This window comes from Drosophila elegans, unplaced genomic scaffold, assembly GCF_018152505.1.
Source record: "Drosophila elegans isolate 14027-0461.03 unplaced genomic scaffold, ASM1815250v1 contig_149, whole genome shotgun sequence".
NCBI classification, from domain to species: domain Eukaryota; kingdom Metazoa; phylum Arthropoda; class Insecta; order Diptera; family Drosophilidae; genus Drosophila; species Drosophila elegans.
Window position 1 is genome coordinate 10,131,369 of NW_024545513.1, and position 26,107 is coordinate 10,157,475.

General features: G+C 41.3%; 3 protein-coding genes across 4 annotated transcripts; 1 reads left to right on the plus strand and 2 right to left on the minus strand.

Moving 5' to 3' along the window:
• Nucleotides 1-1,488: 1,488 nt before the first annotated feature.
• On the minus strand, nucleotides 1,489-12,705 carry LOC108136456 (transmembrane protein fend). The gene is made up of 4 exons (XM_017257642.2): nucleotides 11,813-12,705; nucleotides 5,136-5,183; nucleotides 4,104-4,346; nucleotides 1,489-3,569 (listed from the first exon to the last, which is right to left on the minus strand). Exons 1-4 carry the CDS (start codon nucleotides 12,005-12,007, stop codon nucleotides 3,156-3,158), a joined length of 900 nt encoding a protein of 299 aa, XP_017113131.1. The 5' UTR covers nucleotides 12,008-12,705; the 3' UTR covers nucleotides 1,489-3,155.
• A 6,560-nt stretch (nucleotides 12,706-19,265) lies between these two features.
• On the plus strand, nucleotides 19,266-24,511 carry LOC108136522 (uncharacterized protein CG7065). Of its 2 annotated transcripts, XM_017257796.2 has the most exons (3): nucleotides 19,267-19,576; nucleotides 19,639-21,279; nucleotides 22,562-24,511. In XM_017257796.2, exons 2-3 carry the CDS (start codon nucleotides 19,647-19,649, stop codon nucleotides 24,262-24,264), a joined length of 3,336 nt encoding a protein of 1,111 aa, XP_017113285.1. In that variant the 5' UTR covers nucleotides 19,267-19,576; nucleotides 19,639-19,646; the 3' UTR covers nucleotides 24,265-24,511. The 2 variants fall into 2 exon arrangements, with proteins under 2 accessions (XP_017113286.1, XP_017113285.1); XM_017257797.2 differs by lacking the exon at nucleotides 19,639-21,279 and having other exon boundaries at nucleotides 19,266-19,417.
• Nucleotides 24,512-25,124: 613 nt separating this feature from the next.
• Nucleotides 25,125-26,082, minus strand: LOC108136523 (frataxin homolog, mitochondrial). Its single transcript, XM_017257798.2, has 2 exons — nucleotides 25,697-26,082; nucleotides 25,125-25,624 (listed from the first exon to the last, which is right to left on the minus strand). The coding sequence occupies exons 1-2, from the start codon at nucleotides 26,015-26,017 to the stop codon at nucleotides 25,370-25,372; spliced, it is 576 nt and encodes a 191-aa protein (XP_017113287.1). The 5' UTR covers nucleotides 26,018-26,082; the 3' UTR covers nucleotides 25,125-25,369.
• Between the last annotated feature and the right edge of the window lie 25 nt (nucleotides 26,083-26,107).

Below are 26,107 nucleotides of genomic sequence, written 5' to 3' on the forward strand. Positions count from 1 at the left end.
ATATTTATTGCAATCCATATGTTGGTATTTTTATAAATATGCTTAGCTTATCAGGAAGAAGTTTATTTGGTTAATGTTTCTTTGTTTTTTTTCTAAGTTCAAAATGTTGTTTATCAATTAACATTTGTATTGAATATAATTACATACATCTAATTTGATATTCTTTTTTACATTTACTTGCAAACATTCAGAAATAAGTGGTATAAAAAATAGGAAAAGATTAAAATGTACATTTAAAGGAATCAAAGTTTAACACGTTTTTCAGTCCACTTTGTTTTTTTTTGTTTTTTTTTTATATTCTATATTTATATGTATTTATTTGGAAGATTTTAGTTGAGTAGTTGGATATGAAGGAATGGAATTCGAAGTACAGTAAATCAATAACATATATAAAAAAAAATGTTTAAAAAAAAACAAATTTTAAATATAGATTGACTGGTTTTGAGTAGGGTGGAGACCATAATAGATGTTTATGCTGCACAGCATGCACTGACTTTTCTTAAAGGGTATTTAGTGGACATGCCTTTGCCCCTAATGGGTATTGGGGCTATAAAAGCAAAATCGCTTGGACGTCTCACTCAAGTGTCGCCCAGACCTAATACCGCTCCCCTCCCTCCACCCTTTAACCCAATATAGCCCCTTGGAAAGGAGAGGGCACCACGCACTCTGGGAAGACAATTTAAAATGTTGAAAAATGCTCAGCTAATTGGCAGTTGACAGCGTCGAGAGCCTGGGATTGGCTTGGCCCACAAAAAAACAACACAGACATCGGCGAGCAGGGGTTAAGAGGCGGGGGGAAGGGGAAGGGGCCGGGGTCCGGGAGCTGTAGGGGCATATAAATTTAATTTGGTTTATAAAAAGTGCTTGAGAATGTTTAGTGGGGGGAAGGCTGAAGTGGTCGAGCGAACAACAGCTGAACAAAAAGGGGGATGATGGGGCAGCAGAGGGTTAAGGGGATCGGATCTAATGGCAGCCAAGTGGCCATCAAAGCCAACCCCCTTTGCTAATCCAAAAAGAGATTAAAGCCAACAAAAAAAAATTAAAGTTAAAAAAAAAAACGTCAAGAAATTAAAAATAAAAAAATAAATAAAAAACGACAGACGGAAGAGTGGAAAAGTTTCGATGCCAAAGAGTGAGTTTTTGCCAAAGAGATGAAGAAAGGAAAAGTTTTATCGGAAATTCTTCAGAGAATACTTTTCCGGCTGCGGCAAAGGAATTTTTCCATTTCATCTAGCCAAAGAAGTTTCTCATAATCGACACGACCCCTTACACAATCAACCCCCTTGCCTTGAATGCATTTGCATATCCCAACTCTAATTTATATGATAAGTGGGAGGTCGGCAGGGGAAAAAATAGAAGACAAGAACGGGAGACACAAAAATCGATGCCTTAGTTTTTTGATTATAAAGGGCGTTATGTGTATATGTATATGTATATGTATATATTCCCATGCCAACCCGTAACAAATAAAAGTAGCCAAAAATGAGCTGCAATAACAAATCAAATTATATTTACATAATAAACGAATAAAGGATAAATGTTGAAAGGGTACCGCACTTCCGCTTCCATCCTTCTCGTCCGAATTTATTCATACACAGTATATATCTAAAATGTGATTGGCATATTTTGTATTTAGTCTTAACTAGTCTCTGCCACAAAAAAAAAAGAAAAGAGGTAACACAATTTGATCGCTAAACTAAAATTAAACTAGGACTGTATTATATGGCAATGAGTTCAGACTCCAAAAAGTTCTCACTCCAGAGATTCCATTGGGGGAAGATTGGTTGCGACTTATTAAAGTGGATGGGAAAGTAATTTTAATTTGATATATTTCATTGAAATTCTCTAATTCATACTACAACCATTGGAGCAGACTTTAAAAACATTCTATTTCCCGTATTGGAAACATCAAAAGCAGGAACACTCCATTCTTCTTTTCTAAAATAAAAAATCCTTTAACTTTCCTTGAAATTTTCAAACCATTCTCCCCCCTGGAAAAACCTTACATTTTTCTAAGGCCTCCTTAAAATGATAGGTTAACAAAACAATGGATCATTAAATATAAATAAATTAGGGCTAAAATATTTACAGGCATTTTGCGTAGCGAAGTTTTCTCAGCTTAGATCTTTAATTAACCGTATTAACCATAGTTTAGTTTAGTTAGTTAGTTACTTTGTTACTTTGTTTTTTACATGCTCAAGTACAGTAAGTCAGTTATAATAGTTTACTTTGTTGTTAATTCAATTGAGTTTGTTTAGGTATAAACATTTAAAAATTTTGAAAAATATTTACTTTTGATTTAAGTTGACTTTTTTTTCTTTTTAAATTGTTAATTCTTTTGTTTTGTTTTCTTTTAATGTACTATGTTTCATTTAAGATTTAAGACGACGAAAAATGGAAAAGAGATGCATGATATTTTGTATTTGTATTAATTGGTTTTTTTTTCATTTGTTTTTAACATGAGATAAAAACAAATGTTTTTGTTTTGTTTGTATGTTTGTATGTTTGCAAGCGAGCGACGACGATTGACAAAAAATTTGTAGCAATTTGTTGCATTTAGTTTGGTGTATGTAGTTGGTTGGCCGCAGGCCCCTAGTCTATAATATAATTCAATATATAATAATATATAATATAATAATATATATATATATTTATATCCGTAACCGTAACCGTAAACGTATCTGTATTTGTATCTTTATCTGTATCTGTATCTGTATCTTGATCTCTGCACTTGTATCTTTAGCTGCGTCTGTTTGTATAACTATGATATATATGTATATAGTAAATGCGTTAAGTGTATAATATATAGTTGTTATATGTATATAGAGCTATGTATGTATGTTAATCATGCGTGTATATATGACTGCGCTGGTTTGGCATTGGGATCTACGAATGGCAGAGGATAAAACTTAAACTTAATTGAGCGAAATTTGCTTGACTTTTAGATCCGATCCGATTCGATCCGATTCGATCCGATTCGATACGATCTGATCTGATCTATTATATCGAACCATAAGATAGGGATAGGGGGCTAACTAACGCGTTAAGGGGTATGTACACAGTTGTCTTTGCTTCCTTTTGCTTTTTGGGGTGCAGAATATCACATAGTCAGACATCTATATATATACGACTACAAGTTCTCCGGGTACGCCGCCTTAGACATGCAGCGTGGAGGCGTCCAGTGAGTTCCTGGAGCAACTGGAGCTCCGACCTATCAACGTGGCCGTGTCCGCACTATCCGCATCCAATGGGAACCGCTTGCGCTGCGGACGCAGGAAGAGGAACATGACCAGCAGGGCCAAAAAGAAGGCCAGGGCCCCGAAGGCCGGATAGACCACTCCGCCCAATTCGCTGGGCGTGGGCAGGGCACTGATTATATACACCCGGTCCGTGGGTCGGACGTGAACACGTTGCGAGTGCTCCAAGGGATCTGAATGGTCCACGGACTGCCCCTGGTTCCTTGTAGTGCTTGAAGTGCTTGGAGTGGTCGAGGTCGTGGTCGTTGTTGTGCCCACCAACTGACTAGTGTCCACATTCAGTTTAATCGAACGTCGCATCAGACCCGTGAGCTATCCGATAGAAATGTGAAGAAATAATAACAATGATGTGAATAGTTTAATATGCATTCGTTGCCTCACAATAGATAGTTGCTAAACGCACCTCATTATCTCTAACCCAATTTAATTAATCTTCTATCTCTAAGTATGTTTTGTATACTCTTAGCAAATAAAAAGTTCTTTACTTGTGCTTGCCCCAGAAATCTCTAGATATTATCTCTAGATAACAATAGAAATTTTCTATTTCCTAACCCATAAGACTGGTTGTGCTTTTAATTTTCAGTTGGTTTATTTAACCACTTAATTATCATGGTATCTACCAAGCATAGACTAAAATATCCACTTTGGCAGTATTATGTTCCAACCAATTAAGACAAATTTTAAAAAATATTCCTGATTCTTAACTTCCAAGATATCTACCAAATGTGGGCTCACATTTTTCAAAGTAAAAAACCCCAATTATTGAAATCCTTTCATGTAGTGCTTATTTACTACAGCTCTCTTGTTTATACTTAGTTGCAAGATATTTATGGAACATGGACTCACCTTGTGCTTGCACTTGACCTGGATGTTGTAGACGGTGTCCGGCCACAGGGACAGTTCCGCCCGAGCGGTGTCCGTGAGTAGATTGCCGATGAGGCCGCCGCCGGACACTTCCCAGGTGATCAGGCACTGGCGCGATGCATTCGCTATCATCTCGTCCCAGCCGATGTCCGTGAGGACGAGCGACTCCTGGCGCTGGGCCTTCAGGATCCTAAGCTCGAAGGGGGCCACCAGTTTTTGGCAGCACTGTGCGGGGGGGAAAGGGGGGGGCATTGCCAGGACGAGAAGGAGCAAGCAGCAAGGACAACGCCCGAGGCAGGACACGAAGCGTTAAGGAAAATAAAGGGAGAGAATGGAAGGAAAGTTAGCTATTTGTCAATTATTTCTTGTAATTATGTGGCGCGCCCGCAGGTAGGCAATGAAATTTGTTCATCCTTCGGTTGCCACTTTTCGCCCCCGAGCGACAACGTTTAACCCATTAAGGCCTGGCCGTTTCATTTGGATGATTCATGTCCCTGCCGTGTAAGTGCCTAAAAATGTTTACGGTTGGCAATTTGGTGCCAAGGAATGGAAACCCTTTTCAGCCGGTTTGCGATAATAAATGTAGATTTAATTTCGAGCATTTAAGGAGATACTCCTCTGGAGGAATTTTGAATTTGTCAAATTTTCGAATAAAATAAAAGCAGGTATGGCAAAAAAAAAGCCGTGTTTTGCATTTAAAATGATTTGAGTTAAAGGATATCAAAGTTTTTGGTAGAAAGCAAGTTGAAGTTCAAAGAAATATATATTAAGTTATTATTAATTTAACAATTTTTTTTTTACTTTTATATTGAATTTAGCAATGGTAAATGCAGCTTTCAAAATCATTAAATTCTCAAAGAAATAAGTTTAGCTCTAGTCTACTATATCTCAAATGCAATATATGGACAGATTCCAGAGAGTTTATACATTTTCGTGCAGTTTGAGGCCAGCATTAATGGGTTAATGACATCGTTAGGCTGTCGCACAAAGACCAACATGGATGGAGATACTTACGTTTGTGCAATCAACGGAATCCTTACAATAATGCCAGTCCTTGGAAAGCTGCAAAGAGAGACAGGACAAAGTTAGTTAGTGGGCGTGGCCTAATCGAATTTTAAGTAAGCTAGGAAAAAGTAATCAGGCCCAAGACCCCGGGCTGCCAGGACAAACAACAAGGAGTCATCAGCAGACTCCTTCGCCCCCGGTTTCTATCTTATGGCCTCAACAATAGACGCAAATTTGTAACTTGTAATAAAAGGCAAAGCAGGCAGCAAAAATAAAAGTCTATGTAGATATACAGCAGCGGTCAGATGAATACGAAAGTTATGACGTATAATAAAAAGCTATTTACAGAAAATCTCTAAGAAAATCAGCAATTAAGGAATATTATATTAAACAAATTTATTGGTATAATATTAATACAAATTTTTAAGAAATCAAAACAAAAAATTAAAATGCTGTGAAAATATTTCTTAAGCTTAGGTGTGCTAAAATGTTTTGGTAACATTAATATAATTTTAAATAGACCATTGAGTAAAATAAGAATATAGCAATTTCAATATGAAAACAAATAAACCATTCAATTATGAAGGACATATTTTGGTTAATTGCTTGTTGTTTTGAGCAATTGTCGTAATCCCTCTGCTATTCTTCTGACCGTTTCTGTATTCAAGTAAATGACCACAAACGTTTGTGTTCGTCTATGGCGAATTGAAAATTTCACGCTCCTGGCAATGAGGATAATGAGGAGGATTGCCGTGACAGGACGAGGACGAGGATGAGGATGAGCATGACGACGATAGAAGGGAGAAAGGGAGGGGCAGGAGGATCGGGATCAAACCGGACTGCCTGCTTAGCCTTTGTCAACTGTCGCCTTAGTCTCAAGGCAGCTGAACTGAACGGAACAAAATAGAACAGCGGGCAGTACGTAGTATCAGGACCAGGACCAGTTACCCCTCCTTTCGAATCCCGTCCGCAGTCCTTTTATGAATGAGCCGCCAGAGAAAACGGACAGAAACAGATAGACAGACGGACAGACAGACAGACAGACGCACAGATGAATGGGCGAATGAGTCGACAGCGATTAGCGATGGGTGCGTGACAAATTGTTATGACTCCGAATTTACAATATTAAAAAAATCAAACGAGGCGGGCCAACCAGATCTCAATTCTTTGGGCATTTGTTTTCGGTTTCAGGGGAGGGTTAGGGTTAGAGCTAGAGTTAAGTAACCCTAATGTTGGTGCAAGCCAGATTTATGATTATTGCATTTGCCGGCATCACATTTATGAAATCTTTATCTGCAGTCTAATTCGATTGGTCATACTAGTTTATTTCGGATTCTAATTGAATTGTATACTATATTTTTTATAAAATGAAGTGTGGAATTTTATATGAACTAGGGCCTTTTTGTAGCTTTAAAATGACTAAATGATTATTTAGGCAGCTTAGTTGCTTTAGTTGCTTTAACTTTAAGTAAAATCAATAAAAATAATAATAGCTGCTCTAATGTTTGTTAAACATGAACCCGTATACATACCATTAACTTAAGCCTACAGTTGCGAAATATAATTGTTAAGATATTCCCCGAAAACATTAAATTACTCTAAGGTTTCTATACTTCATTTAATTTGACCTTTAAACACGAATCATCAACAATATTCCTCTAAAAGTATGTAAATGTTAAAAACTAAAATCAAATAAACATTAAAACTCCGACTTACTAACTGTGTAAATCGTTCTTTTTTCTAACATTTAAGCTATTCGGATATTATCTCTCTGCTCAATCGTTTCTTGGCAGCCTTAAGCCACTTCCTGATGCTATCCAGCTCTATAAGCCCTTAAATGCATCCGCAGTTTCTGCAAATGTAGCAGCCAGCTACTTGCATCTGGATCGATCATCCATCACCGCTGGCAAAGGAAAAACCCGCTGGACAATGGCTGCCATCACCTTTTGGGCCAACTTTGATGGCGGCACTTTGTCATCATTACACAATAAGGCAGGAAAATCAGGGAAACGCAAACGGAAAGGGAAAAGGAGCAGGAGCAGGAGTAGGAGCAGGAGGAGGAGGAGGAGGAGCAGAACCAAACCAAGCAGTTGTGGCAGATAAAAACGACGAATGCCAAAAGGAAAATCGCAAAGACAACATATTTTCCGCTCAATTGAATTTTTGGCCTCTGAAGATGTAGACGATGTAGTTGATGAGGGGACGATTGCGATTGTTACCAGGGACTGGGTCTGCTTCTGGAAATGGGTATGAGGATGTTGATGAGGACGAGGACGAGGACGAGGCCTGAACCTGAAACAACTTGGGCGATAAGTAACAACAATAAGGCGTTCAAAATGAATGAATAAACGAACGAATGAATGAATGAATGAATGACCGAATGACTGAATGAAAACGCTGAACTCGCAAATCTTTTGGCCGTCGGCTTTCCCTTTCCCTTTTCCACGATTTCCCTCACTTTCCACAGTCTCGAGCAGACGACTACCTGGCCCAAAATGTGTCTGGGCCATATAAATTAAACGCAGGCAGCGACAACTTTTACATGCAATTGCCCTGGTATTTCACACACCCGGTAACTGCACTTGAAGAAAAGTGTCAAAACTCCCACCTAAAATGGGAAAATCGTCTTTGATGCTCGATACATGGGGGAAAACATTTTTCAAACAATATTGCCTGTGCACCCGCACAGGCAGGTAAATATTGTAAACTCAGTAAATCCCAACAATTTAGTCTCTATTTGTTTTATTTTTCTAGATGTATTTTCAATCGTTTCCCAAAATGAAAACCTTTTCTTTAATAGTCTGGGAACAATGCAAATATATGCTAATTTAAGACAACGACAAATAACAAAGTAAGTTTAAGGCTTTTAATTATTTTTCAAGCGTTTTTCCTAATCCATTTTATTTCAAAATACATAACGATATAATTAACAATAATTTTGTGAATATATAATATTGATAAATATATATAATTAGGAGATTTGTTGTTTCTTAGTGTTGTTGTTTGACTTTGAAGAGTTGTTCAACCATGTATTTTTCGCAAGTGTGAAAGCCGGGCACATGACTCCGTAGGCCACATAAATTACAAAAGTTGGGTCAGTCAGTCAGTCAGTTTTTTGAGCGGCTTTTATGAGACACGTACGCATACGTAGATATATTCGATGATTCCACCACCAGCAGCGGCTGAACTACGTGCCTCGCATATACATCAAGATCGAATCTTCCGGCCGTCGAACCACCCGAAAAATCCACCTAAACAATTGGGTGCAGGGGCATCCAAACCAAACCAAGGCAAACCAAACCAAGCCGAACCACTGGAGCACCCATCGAACCATCAGCATCCACCCACGGTGACGGAGGAAAAGTCTTTCATGGTGTTAATTTGGCGCTGATTGAGCAACGTATTCGCATTCCCCGTTCTCGGGTCTAAATTCTCAGTTTTTGGGGGTTGTACGAAAGGATGGATGGATGGGTGGATTAGTTCCAGTTAGTCCTGCGACCCGAGCATGAAATTAGCCCTGCCTGCAACCCCTAAGAACTTTTGACTTTCGACGAGGCATCCTGCACCACTGGCATCGCCATCGCCATCGCCATCACCATCACTCCATCTCCATCTCCCTCACCACCTCCACCCATCCAAAAACTCTCGAGCGGACTTCAAAGGGCATATCCGATGGAGATGATGACGGTGATCAGGAATGCAGACAGCACACAGGCGAAAGCTTAAGTATTTCGTGCCTAAAATCTGCAATTTCGGACTAAATAATCAACAAAGATTGGCATAACTAAAGCCAAAAAGCCTTAGCCCATTTTAAGGAGCATTTCAGTGGAAGAAATTCATAGAGAACATCTGCCATTTCAATCTGAATAATCGGCAGAGATTGACATAAATAAAGCCAAAGTGGCAAAGATGTTTAAAGACTTCTCTCTATGTTGAGCTAATAAAAGAATTTCATATTTGTTAAGATTTTAATAAACTGCACTGATAACTTGTATGACCAATAATACAATAAGCTTTATATGTGTGCCATTTTTGTCTTACGCAATCTTTGAAAATGACACAGAGGTTATTTTACCTTTTACCACTATGCTTACATAATGAGTAATCGTACAATCTTATATCAAACAATATTTGGTCAAATTGCAGCTTCTCTTTCGAGTTAAATCAATAAACTTTGGGTCTATATTTGGAAGTAACTTAGCGTTCCGTTTCCCTAGAACGATTTCGAGTGTCGTAGACAGTCCGAGTGTCTTGGCCTCTCGAGTTTCATCCCATGTTTCTTTGTAAGTGTCGCCACAGCACTCATGAGCACTCCTCGAGTCAATTGGGTTGAATGCGCTGCTCCTCCTATGTTCTCCACTCGAACTGAAAGCCAAAAACCCCAGGCCCATCTGTACACCTCGTCGCCACAGAGAGTTCGGCTTACTTGGAAATCGGAGATGATATTTATACTCTCGTGTTTTTCCCACTTGATTTATGTGTACTTGGGCTGGAAGTTGGTCGGTTCGGTCGGTCGGTCGGTCCGGTCCGGTCGGATCGTATTGATATGAAAATTTGATTTGATTTCATTTGATTGAAATTTATTAACAATCCATAGTTGTCAACCTCCCCCACCTCTGTTTCCGATATCGCTGACAGATCAGCGCGGTTCCAGGAAGTCACGCATTAAAAAATCAACTGGTAAACTGTGCTGGAAATCTTTGGGAAACTTCGCCGTCTTCATTTCAATCCATCGGGGACGTATTCAAAATTATTTCGGTGGGGATCGGTTACACGAAATGGAGGGGAAACTGAAAACTGAATCCCTGGGGTTTCCAAGTTTGTTTAGGGGGCACACACAAGAAAGTGTCAACTCAGCGATTTCGGGGGTGAGTTCGATTGTAGTGGCATTTTCAACTTTGATTTGTCGGTTGCAAAACATTGTTATTCATATTGATTAGTTGGTTTTAGTTCTGTGTATTATTTGCCGATTTTCTTTTATTTAAGGAAGTATCAACTTGGATTTTTGCGGTGAGTTCAGCTAGTTGGGAATTATAATTTGGATTTAAGGCCGATTGTTGTTTTCATTGGTTTGTGATATTTTTGATATTAACCCATCTAAAGATTTTTATTTATTTCTCTTCTTTTAAAACTGCGAATATTTTTAAAATGTTTTTTCTATGAAGGTTTCTTTTGACCCAGCATTTTCAGCTGTCTTCGATTTTTCGCGGTCATTTATCAAAGTTCTTTCTTGAGATTTCTTTAGCTTCCTCCTCGGAGCCCATTGTTCTCCCCACCTGCTCTATTTTTCAAAAGGCATCTCCTTTTGCTTCGGCATTTCAACTGAAGTTCTTGGGCAACGATGTTGCCCATCCATATCCCTCGGTGACAGCTTTGTATTCGATATAAATTCGATGCGAGAGCTTTATTCCTGCGTGGCCGTGGCCGTGGCCTGTGCTTGGCCTTTTCCTTTCCATTGTCTATGTACATATATGACCGGCTCAAATTCAATTTCCCGATCTCTATTAGCGACGCTCGACCACCCAGTTGACATCTTTCTAGCGGCCGGCGGCTACCTGAGCAGTAAGTAAGGTAAAGGTAACAACAATAATAACCGGCAACAGAAGCAGCGGCGGCAATAGCTGCGATGTCAACCCGTAGATAAAAGATAAAAGACCCAGCAAGCGGGCATAAAAAATGACGTCGCTTTCTGGTTTTCTGGTGCCTTCACGAACCATTGTCATTGTCATCGACGTCTCCTAACCTTGAAGGTCGGTGCCGAACCGGGGCACAACTGTTCCTACACGCAGAGAAATGGAATGGGTTGGTCCGGGACCAATCCGGCATGACCTCAATTAGGGCAATCTTAATCGCATTAGGTAATACCTGAGCGGCAGAGCGTTGCACTCCAAGTGACTGGGCAAAGCCTCTGCGTTATGCAATATTTATTCTTTAAGTTGATTCAAAAGCTTATAAAATTAAATAATATTACATAGGCTCAAAAAACTTGTTTAGAGAACTTCAAACTTAAATCCCGATTGCAAAAAAAAAAACAATGGCTACAAAATCTACATAGAAACCATTAAGCCAATGTTTTCAACCCTAGAATTTCTTCGTCGAGGCAACGACAGCCGTTCTTTAGGTAAAGCGGTTTCCTTACTATTAATAAATGGGGAAAATAAATTATGCAGGACCCTTAAATGAATTTTTGAAAAATGAAAAGTTACAAGATGCATGCAAATTTACGATTGCTAATGATCATAGGAATATAGAAAATCACGTATACTTCTAAATCATGTATCTTGGGAATCGGCAAATCGATATTAAGGGTTAAAAAATATACATAATTTACCAGTTATTATGTTGTTGTTTGTTGTATGTGGTCTATGAATCTCACGTAAAAAAACAGGTTTAACCGTATTAACTTTGATTGGATCCGTCAATTTCAATTAGATTTCAAGCTATTTTAATTATGTGCGATTGCTAAATTTAATCGATCCTCAAAGATCATGTTGTTGACCTATGGTATTTTTCTCTGTGTACCCACCGCCTACCCTGCCGGCTATGTTATATATATATTGCCGCTCAACTGGGCATACAACTGTCCATCAGACGACGGATCGAAACGGATACGATCCAGGGCTTATCTTGGGTTTTGAGTTCAGAGTCTGGGGTTTCGAGTTGGACTTGGTTATTCGTATTCTTACCTGCTGATAGCAACTTTGACGGCATCTGTTCAGCTGTTTGCTGGCGAAGGGGGCGGGGGATGTTGGGTCCGCTCCTGGACTCGATACCGATACCGATGCCGATAGTGATAATGATTTCGATCGAGCTGGCCCCGCCTCCTGGGCGACGGAAAGGGCGGCAAGGGCGCAGGCCATCAAAACAAGTGAGTGGAACATGTTGTCTGGTTCTTCTTCTTCTCCTCCTTTTTCCTCCTTTCTCGTCCTGCCACTCCCTCCTTTTTCTCAAATGGGCGTGGGCGTTGACTCGTGTGTGTTGTGTGTTTTTGTGTGTGTTTTGCCGTGTGTGTGTGGGCGTGGAGAGCGGTGTGCTCAGCAGATTGATTAATTGATTGATTTTGTTTGTTTATTTTCGTATCAAGTGTTGTTGTTGTTATTGGGGCTGGCACATAATAATCGCAGCGTAGACTGCATTTAGTGAAGCGTAGCGGTAAAACCTCTTTCTCTCTCTTTTTCCTTCTCCTTCTCCTCCTCCTTGGTATCCCCCGTTAACTGTTACAGTTAACTGAAGCTCCACATGCTGCGCGACAACAACAAAACGTTGCCTCTTTATTTACTTATGTTTCTTTTTGTGTTCTCTCTTTATAGCTCGCCTTATTTGTTTGACTTTGTTATTTAAGTACAAATTCAAGTACACTGTTAGCAACACACGTGAAAAAAATAATTGTAACGTTTGTTAAATACCACCCGAAAAATACAGAACAGCAATAACAAAAACACACACCCGAAAGACGACGAAAAACGCGACGGAAAAGAGAAATATAATGTATACGAGCGCGAAATTTGGAAATTTCAAGAGCCGAACAAAACAACCAGCCTGGACGAGGGTTAATGCAGCTCTGGCAGCAGAGAGAGCACAAAAACTGAAAACCGAAACAGCAACACTAAAACTCAGCCCAGAACTGTCAGGCTGCGAGATAAAAACAACAACAACAATAGTAACAACATCGCACTATGGGGCAAACGACTACTTTTTGTGGCATTAATTAATAACTTAAAAACGAAGCAATTTTATCGGGTTTTGTTCTTTAAATTAAGTATATGATACGAAAGCTAGGTTAAAAAAAAATTTTAGGGATATTTTTATTTTGCTAAATACAAAAATTAAATTAATCTAAATTAAAATTTTGTGTTTGCAATATTTAAGATTAGGGTTATTCCTATCCATCGAGATAAAAAAAAATATATATTTAAAAATATATATTTAACTTTTAAAAAATGGGTTTTGGCCAAAAAATGTAGTCGTTGGCCCCATAGTGCATCGATGGCAGCTGTGAGCATTGCTCTCGAACTCGAGCACCGATCATGTTGTCATCGAGCATGTTGCAGGGCAGGAGTTTCCAGTTGGCAGGTTGCAGGCTAGAAGTTGCAAGTGGCGGAGTCTGTGAGTCTGTGCTGTGTGCTTTGTGTTGTCATGTGTTGGGTGGGGGGTTTGGGGTTGGAGAGTTTGTTGGGGGCTAAGGTTGCACTGAGTTGCCTTGGGCTCGGCCTCTTGGGTTTGAGCTTGGACTTGGGTTGGGTTTGGGTTGCACGTTAGCTCTTTGATGATTCTGGGGTGGCAAAGCAGAAAGCCAAGACCAAAGGTTCTCCTCTCTCTCTCCCTCTCTGGCCATCTAACCCAGCCCCCTCTCCCCCCGCCACTGCGGACATGCAGATGAATCAAAGCGGCCGCTGATTATAGCAACAATATGGAAATGCCGCTACCCTTAACCCCCACCCCCTATTGCCCACTTCGCCCTTATAGGGGCATTGTTTATTTATACCCAGTACATGTATGCCCAGTAAATACAAATGCCGGTGTGTGTGAGGTTTTTATAACCTCCATTTGCCGAAGTTTAGTAAATTCTTTCAAAGCGTGTACTACATTTATTATTTAAGCCACGCTGCCTCCATTTCCACTCCTCCCCTTTTATCTGCCCCATTGTTTTAGTCCTTTCCTATGTCTGTTTTACCGTATTAGCCGCCCCATGCATAAAGTAAAGCACCCGTTTCTATTTTACCCCACTTCACCGCCCCTACTTCAAGTTTATTTGCATATTTTGACTTTTATGCGGCAAAAATATTACAGACTGCGCTGCCAGCAAACAATATCAGACCCCCCAAATCCCCAATTCCAACCCCAACCACCATTCCATTGCCCAACGACACCAAAAACGTTAATAAAGCTAGAAAAGAGCCCGCTTTCAAAAAAAAAACTTAAATACAGTCCAACTTCATTATCCAACACTTTTTAAAATAAATCCAACTATCGAAATTGCTGATGGAAATCACATTTTATATAAGATCATAAGAGCTAGAACTCGAATTACTTAAGGTTAAAATTTATTTGTACAAATCCGGAACTTCTTATTTTTTTATAAGTACGATATAAGAAATATTTCTGTAAATCCTGAACTTCTTAATTTAAAAAACTAACAAAAAAAAACTTTTACGAAATTCCAAAATGTGAAGATTAAGAAAAAAGATAGTAAATTCCTAAAGATGCAGTGAATAAGAATTGTTAGAACTAAAGGGGCATACCACATATACAAAATTAAAATTAGTTTTAGTTTTTCCAAAATAAAAATAAAAATAAATCAAATTTCGGATTCTATTCGAGCTATGGATGTTGGACTGTTTTAACGACAAAGTGAAGAGGAAATAGAAGTGGAAGCGAGGCGAAAAAACATTTTTTCCCCGACTTATTTTTTCGGGGTCCCGGGAAAAGTTTTGGGTTTTGGGGCGCTGCGCTCTCAACTTATGACTCCATTGCAACATGTTGCATGTTGGAAATTGCCCAAAAACAAAATATAAAATGAAATGCCTGCAAAGAAAAAAGCAAAACAAAAAATAGACAAGGTGGCTTTAAAATTTATGCGCCCAAAATTTAACCCTCCGCAGGCCGCAGCCCGCCGCCCAACGCCCCACACCACCCCTTTTCGACTTTCCCACACCCCTTTTCCATTTCATTCCGCCGCTCTTTGAATTTCCATTTTCATTTTGCGGTTTTTGTTGTTGCGTGTGGCGGCTATCCAATAAATAAAAGGGCCGCAGAGAGAATGCGGAAAAACCGTTAGCCAGGTGAACTGTCGAAATGATCGTGAGAGAAAGTAAACCCCTTTGGAGACTCTCTTCATGAGAGAACAATTTGTTGAAAAAGAACTTAGCTGATTTCATGCACAGAAAGAAAATGCACGCCAATTATCTTATAACATATTATTGTAAAAATATTCGAATTGATATTGTCAACTACATTTAAAAGTTGTGTGCTGACTTTTGCGCTCAGTGATTTCCACTAGCTCACACAAAAGTTTTGTAAGTTTTTCTCCCCCAAAAAATTCCACCAGTGTTATTGTTTATTCAAGATGTTATTATAATTACAGCTACGATTTAAACAAAAGTAGTGGGATAAAAAAAAATGAATTTCACTTGGGCAGCAATAAGCTTTTGCCTTAACATTAATGTTTTTGTCTGAGTCAAGAGAACATTTTGAAACTAAATCCTATACACTTTTTTCTCAGCGTAAAAACATGGTTACAAACATTCCCGCATGGCACTTGCTTTAGTTTTAGTTTCAATTCGAGTTTTGATTTACGCACTGCGTAACGCATTTTTGAAATCACGACCGAAGTCTGGAGACTGGAATGGGAAAAACTTTTCCAAAGCATCTTTGACCAACTCACCCCGCCCCGCAGCCCCATGCATTTCCCTCCTTTTCGGCCCGATAAATCCAAAGTCCGGCGGCAGCTGGACGCTTCCGGCGCAGCATTAATGAGGGGGTGGGGCCGGGAAAAGGGGGCTGGAAAAAGAGGAGATGGGAGACATGTAAGTAGAAATGAAAACGAAGCACAATGAGAACATCCGGCCTTGTTATGAGCGGGAGGGGTAGTAGGCAGTAAATAGCGATAGGGGTAAGCCTACACTCGAAAAAACAACCTAGAGTCCATCTTATTCCACCAAAAGCATAGGTATTTTTTTCCTGAATTTATATTTACAATCTAGAAATAGTTTTTTTAATGTAACGCTTCTTCAATTATTGTTTTACAAACGATTTTCTTTTCTTAAATATATAACCTTTTTATTTTGAAATATACCCCTTCTTTTTGGTTATTAAAATTTTAAAGACTGTTTTGCAATTTAAAAAATATTTGCATAGAAAATTGTTGTTAAAAAAAAACTTTTAAATTGTTACCAAAAAAATTAAATGCCTCTTATGGCATTTTCTCTTTTTAATATTGATTCTTATAAAAGCATATGTATATGTATGTTTGTAAAGATTATAGAGAAACGGTTTTAAAAAATAAAAATCAAAATTAACTAGTTAAATGCCTATTATTTTGCGAACTATAGGAATTTTTTTTGAAATAGTTACACTTTAGTTGTTTCTGGTTTCCTCAAAACATATTGACTGCAATTCTTTATGGTGGGGATGGGGATTTTATGGCAGTGCAATTGGGGGTTAGGTGGGCCAGACAAACGGGCTGCATTTTGGCCCCCCGTCCCAGAAAACCCCCCATTCTCAGGCCATTAAGAAATTTCAAATTCTTGAAAAATTAGCAGAGCAACAAGAAATGTAGAAGAAACCGAGCGGAGAAGAAAGCGAAACCAGGCGAACTCTTCCCGAGAATAATTAATGGAATTTTTGAACTTTTAGTGCAAAATGCCTGGGAGACAACTGCTTGAACAGCATTTTCATTGATGCTCCTGGCTGCATGTGCCACAAATAAATTTGTCGTCGACTCTGGCAGATTGTTGCAACTGCCGCCCCTTAACGGCCCCCCAAAAAAATACCAGCCGTTGTGAATGAAAATAGAGCAATTTGCATTATTCGCATTCGAGCAGATTTCGCTTTAATGAATTGCACACAACTTGCCAAGAAATAAAGATGAGCACAAAGCACGGGATGGTAAATGAGAAACGTCTGCATCTGTCTGACTTGGCACTTTGTCTACAGGAGCTGGGGTGCATACATAGTAGCCGTAGTCCCGTGTAGCTCCCTATAGGGATACATCTATATCTTCCTCTTCCCTTGGAGGAGATCTCAATCCCAGTCCCCCCCGATGTCTGATATTGGGATTGGGGCTTCTGTCTGTTTTGTCCCCGCAATCGGAATTCGCTCATCTCCATCAAAGTTAATGCGAAATATAATTTGCATTCGGTCCATGCAGATCGCCAAATGAAAAACCCACTAACAGTGTGTCTGATTCGCAATATATCGTTGTCATCAAAAAGAACAAGGAGAAAATATAGCCTGCTGAGAGGACGAAGTTTGGAATGCCCTTTCAAACCATAATTTTTCACTAAAACATATTTTTAAAAATTCTTTTTAAACACCCTAGTTATTTTTATTGGAATGACTTCTAAGTGGATTTTGTAAAAGGTGGTTAAACAATGTTACAAAAGAAAATTAAATACATATGATGGTTTAGTTAGTTTAAGCCAGTTAATTGAAATCACTAGTAAAAAAATCCCCTTGACTTATTAATGTTTGTTCTAGACAAAAAAAAAAGATTTTAAAAAGATTTTTAAAAAATTTTAGCTTCATCCATAGGCGGAAGTTCTCTTCTAACTGAAGTACTTTTTCCTAAAGACTTTAACGGGTTACGAATGATGTTATTTTCTTCTAACTAAGTTCTCTATTGTTTTTTTTTTAGAATAATAAAGTCCATTCACAAAAGTTGAGCAGATTTCAATGGCACCCCTGCATATCTCGTAATTCGATCTGGTGAATAAAATCAAAAACGCTTGCCTGGTTGTCTGAATTATTATGCCCAATTTCGAGGGTAACTTGTATAACTGAAAAAGCAAAGGCGAACAAACGGGCCATAACTCATGTCGGCATGTTCATTAAATGTGCTACGTTTGTCCAGTAACTGACAGTGCCCACTGCCTACTGCCTACTGTCTACTGCCTACCGCCGCCTACTTTTCCCATCCACTGTAAATGCCACTGTGGAATGGGTCCTTGCGCCCACTGTCAAATGCACCGGCCTTCAAAAGGGGGTGGTGGCGTATTTTATTGTCTATGTGCGCATATGGTCAGCTCATTGTGCAGTCAGTTGTATTGCCATTATCATCTGCGACAGCCATCGTGCTCATCGTGCGGCGATTAATGTGCCCTTCATCCAGTCGCAGATACGTGTTACATCTATCACATATCACGTACAGTCGAACCTCCATAGCTCGAACCACCATATGCCAGCAAAAAAAATTCGAGTAAAAAAAATTCTCCAGGTTCTTAAAAACTAATAAATTGTATTATCAAGTTGAGCTATATAGAATGTCAAGATATAAGTGTTAAGACTTTATAAAAATGACTTAAAAATGTTGCTTATAAAAATTTACTTCCAGCTCTTTAATTTATTTGATCATAAGGTTTTATAGTTAAAAGGGAATAAATCCAAATTTTGTTTCGAATCAAAGAAGGAAAGTTCGAGCTAGGCAAGTTGATCTGTATAAACAGGGGTGGGTGGGATATGAGCTCGGTTCGTGGAAATCGCTGAAAATGTGGAAAACCGCGTCCCGTTTGCTGACATTTGTCCTCGGCGACCGGCAAAACGCACATGTGGCTGGCCCCTCGGGGCCCAATGATATTAATGCTGCTGTTGCTGGAAAATACCTACAGCGAATAAAATATAATGAAACCGAGCTGGGATTGATTTAAGCCAGCTGCGGAGACTGCATCAAAAACACATCCAACACTCTCAACATCCAATCCACAGAACTCATCATTCTTGTACAGAGGCGAGAGCAATTCGCACTCGGTCGGATTATGTTTCGGGTGAAAGATAATGACCCTAAATATGTTAATATTTATGGGCTCACTCGGAGAAACGGAACCAAACACACATTGGCTGGTGGTGGCACAAGAACTAATATCCAATTCGAAATGAAAATATCCCAAGGATCTTCCAAACACTTAAATTAAAACAGTGACAGCTTAATAACTCTGTAAAACTTTAATTAAAACTTTTCAAAAAATGTAAGCTAATTTATATTTTACCAGAAAAACTTGAAAACCAAAAAGCATATTATATAATTGATTTAGAAAATATTATTTACCTACTTCTTTTAATAGTTTTTCTTATTAACCGATTTTATGCAATTTTAAATAAATATTTAAATTTTAGTGTTACCAAAATGTTTGCAAAAGAAACGTCAGCGCCTTTCCATCTGCAGACACACTGAGTTGCTATCGGTAAAAAAGTGCGTCAATTAGATTCGGTTTTTATTTTTGTGCGTGTTATTTGGCTAAGTTGCAACAAACAAACACTTTTAGGAAATTTCATAAGCTGTAAAAAAAAATTCTCTCATTTTATAAAATTACATTTAGTTTATCGTAACATTGGGTTAAAAATATATCTGATTGGAGTTGGAGTTGGAGTTAATGATAAAAACATCGATATAGCAAAACTATCGTAAGTGGCATTACTGCCGTACCAGCGCACGGTCACACTGCAAAGCAGTCTCTACACAACCCAAAAAAGAAAAATAAAAAGGGTACGCATTTTCAGAGCAATTGAAGAATAAAAAACGAGGAAAGGAGGCGGAAAAACGAAAAGGTTTATGCTGCTTTTGCATACCTGGCATAGTAAGTAACGTCAACTCCGCCGGCGAAAGCCGTTCCTTTTAAAAAAAAAGTGAGCGTGAAAGGTGAAATAAGCAGTGCAAAAAAGGAAAAGTGACCAAACAAACGATAAAGGGAAACGGGAAAAAAGAAAAGGAGCCGCAACCAGAACCGGAAACAAAGGTAAGTGCTGACCCTGGTCAATTTCCGTTCACTGGCGTTCTTTGTGTGGTTCCCATTCGCAGGGAGATTCATGAGCTTCCTGCCGGGGGAGCCGGTGCCGCCGGGCTTCGAGGAGGACGACGTGGCCCGATCGGCGGATGGCAACATAATCTCCCTGGATGCCATCTCCAGTGATGATGAGAACTTTGGCCCGGCCGGAGGAGTAGCAGCCACTGGTGCGGTCCAAGTGCCGAAGGTGGTGTTGCGCAAAAAGAACCAGGCCGAAGATGCCAGTGGACGTGGCGTCAATCGATCGCCACCGCCACCGGGGGGCCTGACCAAGCCCCAGCATTTACCCACGCCCAAGGAGCTGTCCATTCAGGCCTCCATTATCGCCCAGGAGCGCTACAAGTGGGAGAAGTTCCGTTGCATGCTGGAGCTGCAGCTCAAGCAGCTGCGCGATGAAACTGAAACGTACGAGTCGAATCCCGAGAAGCATCCGGACTATCCGGATGAGTGGAAACAGTTCTGGAATCGACGCTACAAACAGCTGCAGGAGGAAAAGAAATGCGATCCCAATCAATACGATTACAAGCCGGAGTGGATTAGCTACTGGAAGGATCGTCGCATCGAGCTGTTCAACATTGCGGTGAACAAAATCAAAAAGGATCTCATGGATAAGTTCAAGCTGGGCGACGAGGACGAGGAGAAGACCACGGAGCTGATGGAGCGCTACAAGATCCGTGTGGCCAGTCCCAGGGAGCCGCCCCCGAGCGCCATTGCCGTAAACCGTCGCAAGCAGAACTTTCGCACCAATATTCGTGGTGCAGCGGGTGGCGGTGGCGGTGGTGGTGGTGCAGGCGCTCCCGAGGCTGTAATAGATATCAGCGATGACGAGGGCTCCAGTCCCCCTTCCCGCGGTCGTCCCTACAATCGCCGTTCCCTCTCCCGATCGCTGTCACCCAAACGTGGTGGCGGTCGTCGTCCGTTGCGCCGTTCCCGCAGTCGTTCGCCGCGACGCAATTTCCGGCGCGGTGGATCGCGCTCCCGCTCGCGTTCCCGCAGCCTGAGACGGCGATCCCGCTCGCCGGCCTTCCATCGCCAGCGCGATCGTCCCGTTCGCCACTCCAGGGAGCGCGCCATGTCGCCCGGCGCCAGGGATTTCCTAGATCGTCGCAGCTTGGATCGGGATCGGGAGCGGGAACGGGAACGCTCCACTGAGTATTTCCGTGGCGAGGGCTATGGTCGCGGGCAGCGCAGCTATGACCATGTGGAAACCTTCCGTGTGATGGACTCGCGTGTGTATCCGGAATACAATATGCCCAAGGTGCGTTCCATTTCACCGGCCGTCTCCTCCACCAACAACAACAGCAGCAGCAACAACAACAACAACAAGGATAAGGAACCCTCAGAGCCCGTCGAAGAGGGACCTCTGACCGTGGTCAGTGTGCTGCGCATGCTGTCCGCCGTGGAGGAGCACCTGGGCAGCCTGGGACCGAAGGCCCTCAACCTATTGAGCAAGGCGCTGGCCATGGAGATGGTGCAGCCAAATGCCGCTGATGATCTGCTGCTGAACGACGACAATTGCGTCTTCCTGGAGACCACCAAGGAGAAGCTGAAGGGCATCCTCATCGCCGAGGTGTTGGACGATCCGCAAAAGGTGCGCGTGGTCAAGAAACTGATCACCAACATAGCGGCCATCATCTTCCAGGTGAAGTCCAGAGGTAAGTCCGCCCCTGATCCCCCGAATTCCACCGCACTTCTATCTCACTCTTTTTCGCGGTTTAAGGGTCCTTAGGTAAGTATGAGTGTAGTAAACTGTGTAGAACTCATCGAGATTTTCCCCTGAATCACACAAAAAAAATAAAAATAATAAAGATTTGCATTGGAACACAAACGCTTTTGGAAACTCGCGCGGTCCTCAGTTTTTTTTTTCAAACACTTGCTAGTGAAGTTTTTGAAATAATGTGAGTTTTGTGCCAATCGGTTTGTGCCACGTTAGATTCAAAAAGTGGTTTTCAAATGAAACCTCCTGTTTTAATGTGCTGGTGATTAATGGAACTTTACTTTCATTTACTAACCTCTGCGGTTCAACACTTCAAATATCTATGGAATACCATGGAATTTGAGTGGTTTGTTCTTAAGTTACGCGAAGTCTGGCAATAAGTTTTCTTAAGATTGTCATTAAACGAAATAAACTGCGCTGCGATTATTGTCTCATTTCATATTTGTTCTTTATCCCTATCATCAAAAACGATACAGCAGATGCTAAATGAGAATTTTGAAATAAACAATTCATTTCTTTATATCCTGGGCCAGGTTTTTAAATCGTTACTTGCTTAAATGCACTATATTTAAACCGGTTTAAGTCAAGGCATGATATATATTAAGGTGTTCTGAATTGCTGCTGTCAATTCGTGAGCCATTTTCTAAGATAATTGTTTTCGAAAATCGGGTTCTGTTTGATAATTAGGATAAACGAAGGTTGTTTCTCAAACAGACGACCTGCTCACAATACATAAACTACAGGTCGGAAGTGCCTTAAATAATAAATAACTTCAAAAAAAATATATGAAAAAAATATAAAAGAATAAATTGCCTTATATCTTAGCTGATTCTTTTCAAACTTTTGCTGGGTTTATTTTTAAAATTGTACCTTAATTGTATACAAATTCTTCAACTTGTGTTATCGCTGTGATTACGTTCTAAAATGTAAAATATTCGGTATATGTATCATATGTACATATGTACGCTTTTCGGTCAGCTTTTTTCCCCTTTTTTTGGTGGGTGTGTGAACAAAGTGTGCCAACGATCCCGTGAGCAGTCCAGTCGCCATCCACACCATCCATAAGTATAAATGTAATTTGCGTAGCTCGTTTGGCGCGACACCGAAGCTCCAGTTTGCAGACATTCGAAATGCAATTCACGCCTGCAAATCCTAACTGATTATTTTACGTTTTGTTTATTTATTTATTTTTTTTTTTGTGTTATGACCGGACTATCTAGGTATCCCAGATGTGGCCGAGGCCAAGGTGAAGGCAAATGCCAATCCGGCGCCCATCCAGCTGCCCTTCGACCGGAATGTGGTGGCCCCCAAGCTGGCCAATGCCTTGGTGCTCAAGGGATACTACGACGTGACCACCGGCGACATGAACAATCTGCTGCACCTGCTCACGCTGCTGGTGAAGACGGACAAGCAGCGGCGTCAGGTGGACCAGACCAATGGCCTGGCATTCCATGAGATACGGGCCAAGCTCGGTCTGCACAAGGAGACGCCGCCGGCTGTCGATAACATGGGCATCGATCTGGACGAGCTAATGAAGGAGGTGGAGAACCAGCTGAACAAGGAGTCCGTGGATGTGGTTGTCGGTAATGTCGGCAATGTCGGCAATGCTGGTGCCGCAGGATCGGCGGCCAAGGTTCAACTCGATGCAGCCGGCGGCAGCGGTAGCAATGGCATGGAATCTCTGACCGACTCCGATCTGCAGACCCTGCTCCAGAACTTCAAGTTCCTGTCCAACGAGGAGCAGGTGCATCTGATTGGCCATCTGCGCAAGCTGGAGGTCCAGGACCCGTTGCGCGTCGAGCGACTGCGCAAGTACGTCAACCTGGCGGAGCTGAGTGGCGATGGCGAGTCATGCAGTGATTTCCTGTCGCGCGTCGTCAACATTGGCGGCAGTGGTGGGCCACCAAAGGCACCGGAGAGATCCAAGTCCATGGCCTCGGGCATAAGCAGCTCCTCGTTGCCAATGGGCTCCGTCTCGTCCTCCACTGCCTCCTCGATGGCAGCCCTCGCCTCGCTGACCACCAGACGTCGCAGTTCGGAGCACGATCGGGAACGGGATCGCGAACGCGAACGCGACATGTCCAGTCTGCCCATCAATAAGCAGCGACGCAGCCGAATCTCGCCCAGCTTTATGATCGATGACGACGATGACGAAGACGATGATTACAACTTTGACGATCTGGTGATGAAGGCCTGCGATTCGAATGGCGGCGGAGGTGGTGCTACTGGTGCCGTCGGCATCGGCGGACATGGTGGTAATGCCAGAAAGACCTTCGGTCCGCCCATCATACCGGTGGAGTCATCACCAAATGCACTCACCTTCAAACCAGCAGCTGCATCCAAGATCTCGCTGAAGGACACCGAAAGCATTATAGCCAACTTGATGGGCACTTTGAGCAAGGGCGGTGCCGGCAGTGGCTCCTCCGTAGCTAGTCGCAACTACATGATGAATCAGCAGCAGCACCAGCACCAGCAGCAGCCACATTTGAGCCAAAGTCAAAAGACTGGCCCGAATCATCATGGTCAACGGCCGTCGGTCGGAGCAGGCTATTCCAAGCAGTCAAGCTATCCGATGCAGCAGCAGCAGCAGGGCGGCAACTTTGGCCAGGAGCCCCAGCCTCTGATGAGCAATCTAGCCAACCGACCCGATCCCAATCAATATCCGAATCAGCAGCAGCAACAACAGCCCTTTGGCAGCTATAATCCCTATGCGGGCAATGGTGTGCAGCAGAACTATGTGGCCCCCGGACCGGGACATGATCCCTACGGCAATCCCATGAACCCGTGGGCCAACAATGGGCCACCACAGCCGCCCTACAACCAGATGCCCCAGAGCTTTTTGAACCCACAGCAGCAACAACAACAACAGCAGCAGCCGCCACCGCCGCCCCATTATAACAATATGTTTGGGGGGCGTCATTAGTGGCCAACTAGTCTTAGGATCCTAAGCCATTAAGGCATAACGATTTAAACGTAGAATACAAGAAACTAAGGAAAATGCTTTGAAGTGCCCGTGACAAGTGATTTAAACACTATTTTTTTTTTTAGCTCAGACCCTGCAAATGAATAAAGCACTATTATTTTTCTTTTACAACTGAATAATAATAAAAATTGGAACGTATTTGAGCAAAATTCTGAACAGCAAATAAATAAAGACACACAAAAGTTAACTTTTTACCGACTTTTGTTTAGCATTGGCACACTGGTTTCTAGCTAAGTATAAAGTTGAATTTTAATAACTGGGCGCTTTGAGTACTGGATTTTGAAATTGAAATAAATTTGTACATTGCAAAATAAAGGAAAACCTAACTAAATTCCTAAAATGAAAAAAAAAGAAAAAGAATTAATACAGTACAAGCGAAAATTAGATTTATTTTAGTTTTCTAGCACCGAAAAATAGTGGAATATCAGCCTGAAGTTTTAAGTCCCGTAGAGGAATTTAAAAACAAAAAAAAAACAAAGGTAATTTATTTGATTTAGCACACTAAACATTCAACAAACAAAAAACCCATACTAAAATAAACTTTCTTAAGGAAAACTATGTAAAGTTTTAAAATAAACACTACTATACTACTCAATCTACTTCAAGCTATTACAACCTGCTAAATATTCTTATAGACAAACTATAAAACAAAGACCTTATCGTAATCAAGGATTTGATAACCCAGACAGACATCACAATAAAGACATACAAAAACAATCTAATGCAAAGCTTTAAGAGTTGTTAGTTTTTTTTTTTTTTAGCTGGTTGTAAACGATGCAGCGGTTCAAAGACAGTGAGAATTCACAACCGACTTTAGGTTTATTGTTCTGCAGCAACAGAAATTAGGCTAACTAAGCAACTAAATTCAATGACAGTGACAATTTACAACGGGGTTTAGGTTTACCCTGCTGCAACAACAGTCAACATAGCCAGTAACCACTATGCTCATGAATGGAAAAATACACTCCCTGACTTTAAAACAAATTTATCAAATCGAACGCTTTAACAGACTTTTTATAGAAGAGGAAATGGATCCCATCGTGGTTCATCTACAGTAGGGCAATTGCAGAAAGTCCACGGTCTGTGACTTCAGAATACCGGGTATCTCTTGCTGCAGCAGTTCGTGCAGCGACTGACCACTGTGCTTGTAGATCCACCTGCCCGCCGCCACGGTGCCTACGAAATCAAATCTCTTGGGGCCGCTGGTGGGTGAACTGAGCCAGATTTGCTTGTTGGGAGTCTGCCGGTTGATCACATATGTGCCGTGCTGCTGACCCAATTTCACGGTGAGCACGCCATCCTGCGAAAACGAAGTACCAAGGATATTAGTGGTAAGGGCATGATGTAATCGCAGAGGGTTGTCAAAACTCACGCCGTAGGCCACATCGCTGCCCTGGAGCTCCTCGGCGGCATTCTCTGTCAGCTCCTCAAAGTAGTCGCTCAGGGCGTCCAGCGTATCGGAGCACACTCGATCGTATGTGACACTATCCAAGGTGGATTCCGTTTCGATTTGGCTGCTAAAGAATCGCCGGCTTGCAAAGGATCCTTCGAAACGAATCGAATTTGTGGCAGTCGCTGGGTTTCTGGGCCAAATCCTTTGGCTGGCCAGTCCTTGGGGCATTCGCCAGCTCTTAATCGTGGCCAAACAGGCCGGCTTGCGGTTCCAACGAGCGAGCAAACGGCCCGCAAACATTATGCTTAGTGTTTGTCGTTTTGTTTATATTTTATACAACTCGCAGTTACAGCGCTGCCAACTTGCTGCGAAATTGAATGGCTTTTGGTA